General features: G+C 38.0%; 1 protein-coding gene across 1 annotated transcript in view; it reads right to left on the bottom strand.

The window, feature by feature from the left end:
- cacng2a (calcium channel, voltage-dependent, gamma subunit 2a) overlaps window positions 1–17,103 on the bottom strand; it is a 58,071-nt gene that overhangs the window by 5,993 nt on the left and 34,975 nt on the right. Inside the window, exon 2 of the mRNA XM_043225671.1 lies at window positions 16,352–16,435. Within this exon, the coding sequence (XP_043081606.1) occupies window positions 16,352–16,435 (84 nt within the window). The remainder of the gene's footprint in view (window positions 1–16,351; window positions 16,436–17,103) is intronic.

Here is a 17,103-nt window from a genome sequence, read left to right as displayed (position 1 = left end):
ACAGACTGCCAAGCCTTCAACTCACCAATTAGTTCTTCAACTCGACATTTGTGCAGCATAAAGGGACAGTTAAATTCTGTCATTGTTTTACTATCTTTTCTGTCTTCCACAGAAGATGAAAGGAGGTATTCTGCAGAATGTTAATGCTGCTCTTTGACATACAATGAAAGCATAGTGATTAGGGGGTCATTTCATTTTAACATTAGGCAGATGCCTTTATCCAAAAGCAACTGCTATACAGTAGCTTTGTTTGAGTTCAATATAACAGACATGTTTAGTTTTATACGCTGTTTGGGCTTCTATATATTGTCACATAATAAAGCAAAAAACAGTAGCGTTTAGTGTTATTTAGAATCAAGCATGGTGCAGCCTGATGTTTTGCTATATTAATATCCAGTTGGTAGAAATATTTCTCAAAATATCTTCTTTTACGAACAAAATGAAATCATTTTGGAATGACATTGGTGAGAAGTTATTTATTTTTATCATTTGAATCTTTTTTTAAGTGAACTATATCTTTAAAAACATCATGTGATTCACGCACTTTACAGTTCTCCTAAATCGCATATGGGTTTATGGGGAGAATTTTGTCTATGTTCTTGGCTGCAGCGTATGATTAGTGGAACATTTTTAGTAGTTGCTCAAGCGTAGCTGCTTCTACCTTTTGCTTCAAAGCAGGAAATGATTTACCAACCATCCACTTAAAGCGTATGTGAAAAGTGTATGTGATGTCATTTAATACAGACACATTTTTTTACATGTAGAAAGAACAACAAATATGAAATTTTCCATGTGTCGAGTGCTCGTGTTTTCATTTGTCATTAAATGTAGCATGATATGGCTATGCATCTGGCTGTACGCATACTGTGTTCATGTCAAGTATACTTTAAACTTTACTCTGCTTTCATCATATAGTGGCGTCCTCGTTTTCTCATGTCCTTTTCTTTTCACCAGTCTTTCTCAATTCCCACTGCTTGCTCCACCTTTATCTCTCTCTCTCTCTTAAAATACTTGACATGCAAAGTTATGCTTTCATCAGGCTAGTTAAATTTTCACCACTCCATCTAGTCCGCAAGCTCAGCATTTTTTTTTCTCTCTCTCTCTCTCTTTCTCTCTGTCCCTCCCTGCTCTTGTGTAAATGCTGATGTGTGGACAGCATGACAGTACTGTGAACTCTTGCTGGATAAAGTAGGGACTGAAGTTCCCCTCGAGAGGGTCATCTGCCCTCCTGTCCCCCCTGTCCTGCCCTCACCTCAACCCTAAAACCACCGCACTTGTGCCATCTACTGCAGATCACACAAGAAGCCAAAGTCAGCTACCACAAAAGTGTCTTTGTTTCACAGCTATATCAGCTATGGTGCACTTTAAGCTCATTCCAGTGTTTAACAAAATGCCACTAGATACAAGACTGCTAATTTATGAATAGTTCGCTTTGTAAATGCACTGAATATGTGCTTCGCTAAATGGCCATATCTCATTTGCTGCATGTGTTATATAAGGTGCGATTTTTCTAGTGCACTTGCCGCAGTTCTTCTCTCCCTCTCTGAGAAACCTAAACGACACTTCACTCGAAGTGATGAACGGCATTTTAATTTTCTTGCGCTTTGTTCCATCCTCTCCTATCTGTCTCTTTCCCTCTGTTTTTCTCTCTATCCACTCAATCTTACTGAGTCCCTAATAATTCTCAGTGTCTTGTGCTATCTTTTCCCACTGCGATGTTCCACTAGTAAAACCATATGAGGCCAGGCATTGCCATTTGTACATCTAAATCAGTTTAAATTCACTTCATTTGCAACCAAGGCAAGGGCCTACTCTGAGAATTTGTTTGTCTCAACTACGCAAGCAAGAACAGTGACTATAGACAAATTGACAAGCTCAATAAAAGCTACTGATTATTTAAAAATAAGTAAAACTATAGAATTCCTGACCTTTGACCAGAAGAATAGCGAAAGCCTTGCCTAGCCTTACACAAATTCATTTAAAACAAAACTCTGGTGTTTCAGCAATGCTTTTTTGACATAGTTACAGCCTTGCATATTAACTTTTTAAAGGTAAATCTTAGTATCTTTTAGCTTTTGATCATCACCCCAGCGACAGCTGTTTACCTTTTTATATTAATGTAAACATATATTGGGTCTATAAACGTAATATTCCTTATAAAGGCTCTTTAATAAGAAGGCTCTGAAATATTTATTGCAGATTTGCCTTGTATGCCAAAATAATGTCACGTTTTTAAATTGGCTTTATTTGGAAGCTTGGGTTTAGCAAATATCGCTATTTGCAATTAAATGTGATTGATTTGATGTATTCATCAGGATATTATTTTATTAATTCAGCTGCATTGATTACAGTTGACAGCATTAACATGGCCTGTAAATGTTGTCTATTCTGCTACTTTTGGCAGAAAGGTTAAATTTGGACGCTGTTTGCAACTAAATAAAGGTGTATTTTTTTTTAGATGGATGTCCTTGCGAGTTCTTTTTATCCTGTCTTCTTCTCTTTTTCTCATCCCTCTCTCTTTAGGGTGTAGAGTTGCTGGGAATGGTCTGATTAAATATTAAGGTGTACTGGGTGCTGACCCCGGTCCTCTTGCCCTGTAACAACCTTCTCCCAAATCACTCTCCTCTCTCTTTCACTCTCTCTCTCACACACACACACACACACACACCCCAATCTCACATTAACCCGGGGATATTGACATGACCAGTCACAGCACAGAGAGGACACACCACTCCTTCTCATCCATCAGCCTCATTCACAAAGACACCGCAAGGCAAGAGGGAAGGGGGCAGGAAAGGATGTGAGGCAGGATGTGAAAGTGGGAAGGGAAAAGATAATAACCTAAATCTATTGATTGTTGACACAAGCGTTTAAAACGACGGGCTTGAAGGTGACAGAACTGTCCTCAGAGACCAGGATGCCATCTTGATTTTCAGCTACTACGAATCGGACTCTCAGCTAAAATGTTTTCATATTTTAAAGGAGTGAATATTCTCAATAGACAGAACATACCAAAATACCAGAGTACGCATAATACACTCTTAGAGTAAAACTTCTATATGGGCAGTGAGAGGCTGAGATGGACAGGTTGTGGACTTTCCTAGAAATGGTGTGAATCTCACACACAGACTTCATACATTCCTAATCAGCCCTGCGGACACACGTGGGCTCATAGAGACATGCTTTCACTCATAAAAATCTCCAGCCAGCAAACTCGCAGCTCTGTGACCTTGGCTTTGACCTCTCGGATCAGGCAGCAGAGCTGTATCCATGGCTGCAGAGGCTCTGGAGGAGGAAGAGAGTTTAGCAGATTCTCCCCAGGCTCTCTGCGCTGATCACAGCCGGAGACTGACCAGCCTGAGGGCTTTTTCACACAGAGAACGAGCATTTGTTGGCGAATTTTCACTGCAAACAAGATTTTGAATAGATATAATGAAAGCCTATTCTACATCATGCACAAACATTTGTCTGTCATCCAACATTTTTTTTTAGCCCATGAAAAAACTAACAAAAAAACACCAGTGAGATATGAGCTTTTAATCTACAGCAATTGCAAATGATTTTTTTCTTGATTTTGTGAACGCTTTGTAAACCTGGTCTCTTTTTAAAGCTTGCTAATGTACTTTAAGAGACAGCAATTTATAATAATATATTATAATATTATAATAGCTACAAAAATACTTTTATTCAGAAAGGAGCTATTCAATTTAGCAAAAGTGACAGTAAAGGCTTTGTAACAATATAAAAAAAAAAAAATGTAAATAAATATTTTCTGGTCATCAATTCCTGGAAAAATGTATCTCGTTCAACATGGATAAAAAAAAAAAAATCTGAGCACTAAATCAATATTAAAATTATTTCTGAAGGATCATGTGACACTGAAGGCTGGAAAAGAATCTGTTGTGCAAATAAAATATAAAATATATTAGAGTTAGAAGACATTTTAAATATTACATTTTGGAGGTAGTCTGGCATATTTTTTCATATGTATTGATAAGAAATAGCATTAAGCATGGTAAAATGTTCACTTCGTCATTCCCTAAACTATAAGGTGCATGTACCTGTGCATGTAAATGCCATAATGTATTTGTTGGTCAGTGCCACCTAGTGTACAGGAGTGAATTTCATTGTAATTTCATCTTTGTGTGCATATATTTTATGTCTTTGGTCCAGCACACTATTTTGTCTTTGATCCTTTGCATGTTTCACATTTGTTAGGGCTTTGTCTCCAGCCTGAGTTGTGTCATTAAAAGCATGAACCTCTTCATTTAATCTGTACATTTTCTTTGTCTTTTACTCTTTGCATGTGAGGTTATTGTGGACCGAGGGCTTTAGGATGGAGGTTTCCTGGAGCTGGACTGATAATGATGCCCCAGGGTAAGCGCGTCTCTTTCGGCAATCTGCCCAAACTCCCCAGGCATGACACTGGCAGGGAGCACAGGGAAATTTTCACACAAGCCCTGTGTAGCGTTTGAGGGTCTGTCAGGGGCAGAAACACTGCCTGCGGGGTTGTTATTAACATGGTGGAATAGGCAAAGAGGAGAGAGGAGTCAGGGGCAAGTCAAGCCTGAAGCAAGGAAAAGAGAGGAGCAAAGCAGCAGTGTTTTTTGTTATGCCGCCTTCTATTAAAGTGCTCCGTGCTGGTGAACCGGAGCTTTTATCAGAGGCTGTTCTCAGCCAGGGCTATTGCTTAAGTTATGTTTCCAGCCCATTCTTTCATTTATGCTTTTCAAAGAGGTTCCTGTAAAAATTAATCTACCCTCATAAAAAAGTACTGGGCCTGTGCTATCAGATAATACCATAGTGATTTAATGTATGTGTGTGTATATATATATATATATATACTGTGCTGAATGATTATTCTGTTTACGGGCATGTTTCAGAAAACATCACGGACACCACTTATAAAAGTGAACCATGGTTTTCTGCAAAAAAAAAAAAAAAAAAAAAAAAAAGGTTACTTTGGTCATGCTTACTTTAAACCCTGGTAACCACAAGCTGACTATGGTTTTGCAACACTAACCAGAGTTTAACTATGGTGGTTATGTAAATGGTAAATTCAATATACCAAAAAAACACGGTTATATTTTACTATAACAAAACCAACGTTATGGTAAATGTTCAAAATAATGCCTTAAAACCTTTTTATTAGCCGATCCGCAATGCTCTACAAGGACTTCACTGTTTATTGGTTAAATATTAATTAGGATTATGGTTGTTCTGCTTGAACAGTTAGGGTTTGACAAAAATCACAATTAAACACCAGGGTCTCACTTTAAATTGAGGGACACTACTACCTGTATACTTGCATAGTAACTATATGTGTATGTAAGCACAGTGTAAGTAGTATTTACAGCTGTAATATTTCTGTAACTACACACACGTAACAACCCTCAGAATGGTATGTGTAAGAACAAATGTGTAAGAGGACATTGCTAACAACACTTTTTTCACTTTGTGTAACAGGAATGATGTGACTATATTTTGTAGCAACAATATGTATAAGAGGGATATGTTTAGGGATCTATCTATCAATTCAAAGTTTGCCTTTATTTAATTTTCATTTAATTTTCATCTTTCTCAATCCAATTTCTAAATGTGACACAACTCTGTTAACAATCGAATAAAATGTCCTTTATGAAGTGGCTCTTTTTTGAAAAGACAAACCTCATCCTCGCAGCAGTGACGCTGTAGCGTGCGGCGTATGGAGGAAGTCTTGTCACTCGCATAGACTGTACCACAGCTAACAATGACCTGGGCCAAATTAGCACTCTCACCTCTCACCCTGCTAATGGCTAGCGAGGGTGAGAGGGGGTAAACGGAGGTCCTTGTCCCATCACGGACAAGAAGGTGGGCAATCTGATCCGGTCACGTTGTGAAATAAGCAAAGGTCAAAATGCTCTCGGCTTGGGCAGACCCTTGAGAGTGAAGCAGTGAAGTATGCATTTTTAAAGCGTAGGACTTCAGGTTTACCTGATAGCATTCCCATTCACCTCAGGTTAACTGACGGGTGCTAACTAGCCAAACCTTGATCCCTTGAGTGCAGCTAATATAATATAACTACACATATTTAATGCTCTCTCACACACTGACATGAATGCACACGCTTTCTTTCTGACAGTGGCTGCCTTTGAACTTTCATTCTATCCAATGCTCTTAGTCTTTCCTTCACTCTCTCTCTCTTTCACACACACTCATTGACAGCATTGTGGAAGAAAATTAGCATTCACACTTAATCAGCCTCCCACAGGCTTGAATGTGCTGATGTGCAGGACAGGGTCATGCTAATCAGGTGCTTTAGCTTGCAGGCACATTGATTGAATACTACAAACGCTTATTAATCTAGCCCTGCCCCAGCATCTTGCCCTCTCACCACAAAGACACACACACACACACACACAGCAGCTCTATCATCACCCATCTACCTAGTAAGGATGTGTTGCAAAATTACATATTTTGGGTTGTCTGAAAACTAGTCAGTGACTCAAGGCAGCACTGTATAATTAGGTTGATTTTGGGTTTATCTGACCCTAAATGGACCTGGATTCAAGGGGTCTTCACACAAAATGCTTTTTAATAACATTCAGACAGGAGAAGAGAACATAAAGCAGGGACTTTTTTAATTTATTTTATTTTATAAAAGTTTGACCAGTCTGAAATACTAGAAATAGTCTGTAATGTTTTAAAAGTATAAGATTTATTTGCTTGGACAGTTAGAGAGGCTTAGATAGTAGATGGTTCATGTTGGTTGTCTACTTAGCCTATTTTGAAATTATTGATATTATATTGATGTTATTATTTTAATTAGCAAATTGTGATTTAGCTTTTACACTTAGCACACCCAACTTTATTAGAAAAGTCTTCAAGTCTTTCAGTAAATTTTAACTATATTCAACTGCACCAGCCCAACACAATATTTTCTGTCTCTTTATAGCTCCGCTATGTATACAGTTTACAATGTCACAATGTAAACGTTTTACTGTCACTCTTGATCAGTGTAACTCATCCTTGCTGAATAAATATATTTTTTTTAAAAAGATAACTTTTATTGACTCCACACACATATGTGCAATAGTTATGCATTTAAAAAAAGCTGTTGTCAGTGAAAGTGCAATTTCTCTGAACACAGCTTATGCTCTTCTTGTCAGAGTTATTTCTGAGTAAGTGCGAACAGACACAATCACATTGACAGTGCTTGTGCATTAAAGCAGTCCACACTTGAGTTCATTTTAAGCAAGTGGTGAGTATTGCACTCAAGAAAACACAATTATAGTGAAAATCTACTAGTCTGCTAGTCATGCTAAAAACATCAATAAATGCTATAAAATGTGCTTCATTGTCATTTCCAGGAAACTGTGCTATTTGTGATCCATCTTTGTCATTACTACTAATATAATTAATCGTTGCCCAACTTTCACTTGATTGATTTTTACTCTGATTTGTAATACGCCAAAATAAAACGATTTTAAAAAACATTTAATGTATGTAATGTTCAAACACAAATGGCTAAAAATGACTTTTTTGGATAAACGTCCTTCAGGTGACACAAAAAAGATATTTTGAAGAATGTTGGTAACAAACTGTTGCTTTTAGCCACTGACTTCCATAGTATGAAGAAAATGCTGCGGTAGTCAAATCAGAGTTTGATTTGATGCATTGCCAATGACATTAAGCAGTATGAAAACATACTTATATGATTTCATATGGAAACTGCTTTTTTTATTCGCATAAATAAGGGCCCACCAATTTAGAAAGACTAATGTAAATGGCATTTTCTTTTTTTTTTGATGCTCATTTCACACTAGATGCATATATAGAGCGGAAGCAGCGCATGAACTTTGTGCTTTTACATTGGCACAGTTTCTAGCACGCAAATGAACCCCTTAGAAATGTGTAGTCCTCGAGCCACATGCTTTTGTTTACGATTGTCGACATACTCCACATAACACGTTAAACCGTACAACATGCTGCGTAATGTAGTTTGTATGAGATTATAAGTCTCCGGCTTAAACTATACTTAAAGTTTAAATAATTTAAACATGCTTTTGAGGGAACAACTGAGCCTTTTCATTATGTTTTTTCTTCGGGTTATATGACTTCCCTTACATGCTTTTATGGTGAAAATGCTCCTTTTTGTGTCAACCCATGTTTATTTTGACCATGAACAATGCACTGTCGCTTTAATTCAGCGTGAACAGCCCAGCAAAAATAGATTCTGCGCTGAAAAAAAATGAACTGCTTACGTGGCTAGTGTGAAATGGGCCCTACAGCCCCTTCACCACTTTTTTTCACTACTAACCTAGAAATCATTAAATTAATAGATAAACTTGGAATTACTCCAAGCCCCTGTCACAATTATATTCCATATTTAACTCTTTCAGTTACAAAAAAAGTGTTTTATCTTTCCATTCAAGACCATAACGTATCCGCTAATGCCTTAAAACACCCATATCATTACAGTTTGCTCAATGTACCTACTTTCTTTAAGTCTCCTTTACAAAACGATTACAAAATCCTTCACCTATTTCCACTGAGCTCCACTGATCTCTATCACAATATGCAGGATCATCCTGTATTTCGTCCCCTCTCTAGCTCAATGATTGGCTGCTGCGGTCCCGGTAATGCTGGGAATCCGGTACAGTACACAGTGATGCAATTCTCATGACCTACAGGACAACTGTGGTCTAAATATATCAATAATGCAGAGCATGGCCTTTGCTATTATGATCATGGGCCATTCGGCTGGGCGCATGGCCTCTCTATAGGCTAAGCGATGTCATATCAGGTGACACAGGCAGTGGCCTGGACTCTCATGTGTGTGTGCATGTGTGTATTTGTGTGTGTTTGTGTGTGTGCTGTTTCCCCAGTGCCTCAGGCTTCAGTGGCATGTGCCCCATCCCCCCTGCCTGCCCTATGATAGATTGTCATGTTTGGAGTAAGAAAATGAGAGAGAGATGGTTACTGGAAGAGAGAGCGGTTGGACAAGAGATGGCAAGGGAAAGAGGATTCATTAAATCCCCGCTTGCCCCAGCTATCGGACCATTCGCTGTGATGCAGGACAGTGTCTTCCGCTTTTATTGCCGTCTACTATCGCACCAGTCTATCCTCTCTGCCTTGAGCTAACCTACTGCAGCCTCCGCACATGCAAACCCGTTGCTGTTCGGCCAGCCTCATTGATTTTATCGGCCGGCGTTTCGGCATGTGTGCGTCTGTGTGTGTGTCTGGGTCATCCAGTCACAGCCAGTTTTGGCCACACCGTGTGCCCGTGAGGTTGAGAGCCGTACAGACACCGATACTCCAGAGCGCCTGCTGATAGTCGACATGTAGCTTCAGCTGTCCACAACGCGACAACTACAAAACACTTTTCTGAAACTTGCAAGCCTTTATGAAACCTTTGTGTTCTGTAGCGTGCTGTTGTTGTCATACAGCTAAATATTTTATACAGTGTATTGTAAAAGTATAGTTCACCCAAAAATGAAAATTTGGTCAGTAATTACTCACACTCGTTTCATTGCAAACCCGTAAGACCTTTCAACCGAAAAATCGTTTTTACATGGAACCCAAGAAATGCACAAGCATCTGAAACAGACTGACACAGAAGTGGAGTACATTTTTTTTGTTAGCTTCATAACATTACGGTCGAACCACTGATGTCACACAGACTAATTTAATGATGTTAATTAATGGCAGAATTGTAATTTTTGGATGAACTATCCTTTTAAAAAGTAAAATTCCCATTCAAACTGCAGAAACATTTTGAGGCACTTTTTGGGTGGATTTGAATACGTAGTGTACAACGGGGCTAACGGTGCCCCGGGGTAAAAGGCTCATTTGATATTATTTGAATCTAAATCGCTAGATGGCACAAATACATAGCATAGCACTTTCCAAAACATTTGTTTTTCAAGAACATCAACATCTTTGAGTTGACCGTGCGCAGCAGTACAAAGTTGATTTTCTTATTCTTCAAATAAGAATCGCTAAAAGAGACAAAATTCTTCTTTATGATTTTTAAAGACAATTAAAGCAATGAAGTTATTAAATAACTAAGAATATGTAAAAGTATTGTATTTGGGGTAAAAAAATGCACCTGTTGTTGGGGATAAAGGTGCACAGCAATTAACATTATAATTAATAGATGGCCGACGTTTCCATTTTTATAAATATTTAATATTTAAAAACATGATATTAATCATGTCATATAATGAAATAGAATTTGTTGTAAATATATTTTCAATTATTATTGGATCTCCTTCAATACTTTCAGAAACTTTACTTATTAAACTGATTTTGTTTCTGTATTTATTTTTTTAAATATTAAAAATACATTTTAATAATTAAAATGAAAACATTCCATATAAATAGGAGGTTAAAACTATTATTAAATATATTTAATATAAATATAAATATATATATATAAGCATATTTTTCAAAGTTTTCAAATTTGGTGAAGGTCAATATAAGAAATTTGCATGTTACCTTTAATAGGTCTGACAAGCAATGGGCCACAAGAAGCCATGGTTTACAGTGAATTTATAATATTGAAGGGTTCGCTCCACATTGTGCCTAACAACACCCCTTAGCTGTTATAAATGGCTTCTTGTGGCTTACTGCTTTATTTCACGTTGCAAAAAAAAAAAAAAAAGCATGACATCCCACAGTCAAGGATCACTGTTGGTTAACAGTGTATTTTTAAACAGAAACACGCTAAAGCTAATTGCTAATGCTCTGGCTCCCATTAGCCGGATGATGGCAAAATGAAATTGCAGTGATGAAGAGGAAAGGAACAAATGGAAGGCATAGCAATAAAAAACACATGCGAAATGAATTCAGCCGTCATCTCTTTTACCGTTTTCACCCTTAATACCCTGCTCGTCTTTCTCCTCCAACATGTCCTTTCTACCAACTGGCTCTCTTTCTCAAAAATTTGCCTCTATCTCGCTCTCTCAGCCCCTCTTATCCCTGCTTTTTCGTGCTCCCCTCCCCCTCTCCCAGCGCTGTTTGGTCCTCGGTAGCTCTGTGGAAGATTGCAGCTCTGACACGGCATGATCTAAAAACCCACTGGCGCTTCAGAATGCTTCAGCACTCTTATATAACTGTGTGTGGATGTGTGAACTGCCTGATTCCTCTGCCTGGGCTGCATACCCGTGATCACTCCAGCAAAGAGAAGCCTGCCACTGATAGGGCCTGTGCGAAAGTGTGTGCGTTGCCTGTGTGTTTTGCGCATGCTGTAAATACATATGCAGATGATGCGCTGTTACTACGTCGTAGATATTTCTTTCATGATAACCCTCTGAGCGTATGCCTGCGGGTGCCTGAGAATCAGCATGCAATTCCCTCGTAATCAAATGTGCATGAATCCATACAGTAATTTTGCATGTAAGTATGCAAATGTTTGGGTCTAAAAATACAGGCATGAATATACATACGCTTTTGCGAGCGCCGTTGGAACGGATGCGAAAGCTGACCTGTTTTTATTGGCTCCCGGTTTTGCCCGTGCCTTTACAAGTGCGGCGTGTATCTTCAATAAACGTCAATTCTTTGGTGTATCACTGAACTGCGTGACGCTCTCTATGACATCACTTATGTGTCACTTCACTAATGTGGCTCCTCGGTCGAGGCTCAGATTTCTTACATAACTGTTTCAAACGAGTGGTGGAGATGAGAGCATCCAAACCACGGTGTCTGCTAAAGCACATGATACTAGCAGAAATGTGAGGCGCATCTAAAACCGTCCTCTTCAGAATTGCTCTGGAAGCTCCAGACTTTCTTTGTATATCTGCTCACAGGCGCACTGTAGACCTCCGATTGTTTGCAAGAGGGTGAATTGTTGAAAAGGCTTTTGTGTGAGATGCCGCTCTCTGCCTCAGAGACATATTCCCTTTTTTCTATTGGCTGAGGCCAACTTTTTTTGGACACTTGCTTTGGAGCCTAATTAGAAACGATAGAAAAATGCTTTAACTTGTATTCAGGCTGAACAGCACATTTGTGTACTACTCTTGCTATTTCTCCCATTGTGTCGTGTACTGCAAAAGACATCATTTTTTTACTTAAAATAACCCAACTGGAGTTTGACTGATATTAATTGGAATCCACAATAGAAAGAAAACCTGATTTTTCTTCAAATATTGTTGGATCTTATGAGAAATTGCTTGCAATGTTTTTCATTTCTAAGTCACTTTAGATAAAAGTGTCTGCTAAATGTAAATACTGCTGAATCAGTAAGAGTAGTATGGTAGTGTGCTATTCCATATTCAACCTTAGTCTTAAATCATGAGAGTATGGTAATTATTAAAGGATAGTTCACTCCAAAATGGCCCTGCAACACAACTAAAACGTTTTACGGCCCAGAACGTATAGATATTATGTTATGAAGCTACAAAGCTGTCTATGCAAGGTCACCCAGAATTTTCATTTTTGGGTAAACTATCCCTTAAATGTCTTTGACATATTATATCATGCTGCAAAATATTAAAATTACCAAATTGAACATTTCCCTTTGTGTTTTTAGTTGGGAAAGTTAAGTTAAGCTTATTCTGTGTGTGTAGTATAGTGCTAAACAATGAAGTGAGGCTATCGTAAAAGATAATGTGCTTTCATTTTTAGTTTATTTAGCAGGCATAGATAGAAGAGTATGATCATGACACTGAAAAATAGTAGTGATAAAAGTATTTAGCTAAAAGGTTCCTGTAAGTCATATGTGATACTACACTTATTTTATTTTCTGAGTGCAAGCTTTAAATAATTAAAGTAAAAAATAACCCATGCAAATATGAATGAAATCAATTACTGAGTGAATCAAAATGTTGGCATTTGAACAGGATGTCAGCATATACACTATATTTCAAAAGTTTGAGGTCATTACTTTTTTCAAAAAAAAAGAAAATAATAATTTTATTCCACAAATATGTATTAATTTAATCAAGTAGAAATTTGTAATATTACAAAAAAAAAAATTCAAATACATGTCTTTTTAAAATGATATTTATGAAAGTATCTATATTATATAAAGGTTTTCACAAAAATATTTAGAAGCTGTAAACAGCTGTTTTTATCTTTGATAATAAATAAATGATTATTGAGCATATCACAATTAGAATGGGAATATATCAACATGTTATAATGATTTTTAAAGGATCACGTGACACTAAAGGTTGGAGCAATGATGCTGAAAATTCAGCTTTGACATCATAGGAATAGATCATATTTTTTAAATATTACTGTATTTCTAATCATAAGATACTTTCAAAAACAATGAAATATCTTTCTGACCTCAAACCTTTGAACAACAACCTCTTTGCAGGCCTGTTTTAAACTGAATGTATTACAACACACTCTTTTTGCAAGTAAATATCAATGCTAAAGTTCAGCTAGACAGTTCTCGCGGCAATGCATATAGGCTATCCTCGAGTGACTGCACTGCTCTTGAAGGATTCAGAACAACTTGGTATTAAGGTTAGCTGTAACACCTATTTTTCACTCATAATGTACTGTTAAAAATGAGAAAACATTCCTTTATTTGTTGATGCATGACATCCTATTGAAACCCACGCCGCTTGTATCCTCTCACTCCGTTGATCTCCCATCACTCTACTTTAACCCACAGTTGGTGACCAAAAGTACTACAGAACAGATGTCTGAGAGGATAAGACGTGCAAGGAGAAGAGAAGTAGGAAGAAGAGGAGAGAAAGTGAGAGAGACAGAAAGCTGACCTATATAAGAAAGAGGCTGAAATATTTATGGAAGTGAGTGTCCTAATTCACAAGCCACTGGGAGCGTTGCGGCCTATTCGTCCAATTGCAGCTAAGGAAAAGGACAAACACACATATGCGTTCATATACGTGCGCGCACACACTTAGAGAGCGTGAGGTCTGTGGTAGTTCGCTGTCCCGTGTCGTTTTGACCACTCCTGGCCCACTGGTCCCAATGTCGGAGCCTTTCTTGTCTTTATTGCTGCATATGGGACGGCACAAGCGCTCAAAACTGGCAATGCTTTATCTGTGGAGTTTGCATGCGACGTGACCGGCTCGGCACCCACCTAGCAGCCCGAAGCGCGAGTCACGCTTGGACAGATCCAACTCAGACTCAGGCCTGCGCTCAGAAAGCGAATGCATCATTATGACAGTGTCAATTAAGGATGAAGCGCAATGGGGTCAATGCTGCCGCATAACTGCGTAACCCGCGCTGGTTAACTGCATGAGCTATAATCACAGGCTCCGTGAAGAGTCAATTACGGCAGGTCGGCCACCTGTTTGGGTTGATGCATGAAGCTTCGATATTGAAGAAAGATCTGCACTGGGATAATTGTATGGTCTTTTATCTGATATCATCATCTTACCAATGGGTGCTTGGTTAAGTAGGTTAAATGGCTCTGACTGGATGGGCAAACGCTGGAAAGGATAAGCCTGATTCCTTAGCTTTTGGCCGCACGTAACATATTATTATTGATGAACGTTACAGTCTGAGCTGATCTAAATAAGAGTTAAAAATGTGGTGTTATATGCCGATTTGGATCAGTGAGAGAGAAGACAAGAAAATATTACAAAGTGCAGGTGTATCAAGTCACGACAGCCATGTTTAGTAATTCACTGTCTGTGTTTTAGCTTGTTGTTAGCTTGAGTGTATTTACAGTGTGATTTAAACGTTCTGCATAAAGTTCAACTATGATTGGTTTATTCAAAATAGTTCATATTAGATTTCTGAAGGATCATGTGACATTATAGACTGCAGTAATGTTACTGGAAATTCTTTGTTTCACAGGAATAACATTTACTTAATATATTACATAGAAATATAGAAATATTTCAAAATATTGCTGTTTTTATGGTATCTAGATAAAATAAATGTCTAAGAGATTAAATTCTTATTGTTCTGAACAATGTCATAATTTAATGTTTTGTCTTCATTATTGTTCGTCAGCAATTTCAGGTTCGCCAGAAAGTTTTTCGAACAATCCAAAAACAGTAAATGGATGGTTAGACTATTAGCCATTGTTTTCCTGCTCAACGCTTCCAGAATCTTTAATTACTCTTGGTTGTTACCATGTTGTTTCTGGTCAATTCAGGCCCTTGTTTTGATGACAGTAACTGATAGTCCTGCTTGTGAGTTTAGGATTGATGCATGTGGCTTGTTTGACACTCACTTCCCGGGTCTGCTTGCGCAGACGAAAAAAGAGTGGAAATCAATGCTCTGTGTTTATGAGGGAGCCAGTGTACTGTAATCGGGCCTAGTTGAGCCGTACTGTACGAGCTGGAGAGTCTGCCGCTGCTGAGAGTCGAAACAGAGTGAGGAAACATTCACACTCTCCCGCAGAGACAACAGACCATCCTTACACGGCTGAACAGCATGAGAAAACCCAGATAGGTGGAACAAAGTAAAGACTGGGAGATTACAAATACAGCTCTATTTCATTTATTTTTTTAAATTCTGTTTTACTTTTCTCCTGATTTTTTGCTGAATTTTCTGAAAACAATTTACAGTAAATATTGTATGTGGACTGTAATATTTAAAAATGTAATATTTATATTACATTTTTCATCACAATATAAAGAATAACTGTTTATGAACAACATTTTTTATTGGTAATTGAAATCTAAAAATATCCAGTGTATAGCCAATATAATATTTAGTGTTTGTAATTATTATTATATTTGATTAAATATTTAATAAAAAAGAATAATAATTTTTCAAGTTAAACACATTCCTATTTATAAATGTAATACTTTTTATTTTTAATAACATTTTAATAATCATATTTTAATAATTTAACTAAAAAAGCGAAAAGTACTACAATCTTATTGGTTGCTAAAAAAATCCACATTATTTTATGACAAAATTAACAAGTTATAAAAGATAAATGTTACGTATACGATATAAAATAAATGTAACGTAACGTACGATAAACATAATTTCATGATATCTGTGAAATTGAAAAATTTTATTAATTGTAATATTTTCTTTACATTTTTAATTTGAAGATTTCAGAGAATAGCTATGTTTTAAACATTGGTTATAGTACTACATTCTTTTACATCGTTACTAAAAGGTAAAACTATACAGCATATTTTGTATTTTTATTTCAATAATAATTCAATTTGAACATTTAATTTAATTAATTTGTGAACAATGGGAAGTTCCGTGGGCCTGGTAATAACCTTGTGCAAACTTTTGGACTTTTCTGTTTTTCAGAGATTGTACATGTAGGTTACACCCCCCTTTTGTTTCAGCAGTAACAGCACTTGGGCAAAAATAGCATATCTGCCACTGCTCGAAATGCCTCACAGATTGAACAAGAAAGAACAAGATGGTGAGAACATGAATACTGTCACAGAAACACTAAGGAGGCACTCACGTAAGAAGTACTCCGAGGCATCTGCTTCATAATCTGTGTCTTCTGGAAAGTGATCTATCTGCTTACACAATCCTTTGAAGTTTCCTGTAACAGAGAAACACAGTTGCAGAGTTAGGTTTGCGCTTTTGAACACCACATTACCGCGTTCTCCTCAGCAGCGTTTCTGTACGGCCTCGCGCTCATTCGGAGGCCTTTGGACCCAGAGCGCACGCACTCGGGCTGGGCTCGGCTGCTCAAGCGAGCTGGAGGATGCGGAGGCCTGTCGCGAGGCGGCTTGTAAACCAGAGCAGCACAGCTGGTGAAGACCTGGAGCTGCTCCAGCCGCTGTGCTGTGGGACGCTCGTCTCCTAATGTTCGTTCATTAGGCGTTCCGGGTTCAGACACTCCTCGGCCTGCTCAGTCAGGAACCAGCCGTCTTTGAGCACCGCTCTGGCCCGTAGCGTATAACAGGCCAGTCAAGGTGAACTGGAGATGTGGGCCCGCAAACAGCAGCAATTACCACAGCCTTTGATGTGTGTGGACATAAACAACGGGCACGGCACCAGAAACGCAGTGCCAAGCTTATGAAGTTGTTCATCCCTCCCCCCGTTACCTCTCCGCTCTCCCTGCTTCATCTCCCACTCTCTCTTTCCCATCCTCCCATGTGTTTCTCTAATGATTTAATCAGTTTTTTTTCTCCTTCGTGGTGCCAGGTGTTGCTGGGGATATTTTGGCTGGGAGGCAGAACATTAGTGGCATGCTTGTGGAGATGA

The sequence above is a fragment of the Puntigrus tetrazona genome, chromosome 3 (assembly GCF_018831695.1).
Source record: "Puntigrus tetrazona isolate hp1 chromosome 3, ASM1883169v1, whole genome shotgun sequence".
Taxonomy (NCBI): domain Eukaryota; kingdom Metazoa; phylum Chordata; class Actinopteri; order Cypriniformes; family Cyprinidae; genus Puntigrus; species Puntigrus tetrazona.
The sequence above is the reverse complement of the archived record's forward strand: the minus strand, read 5'-3'. Positions and strand labels throughout refer to the sequence as shown.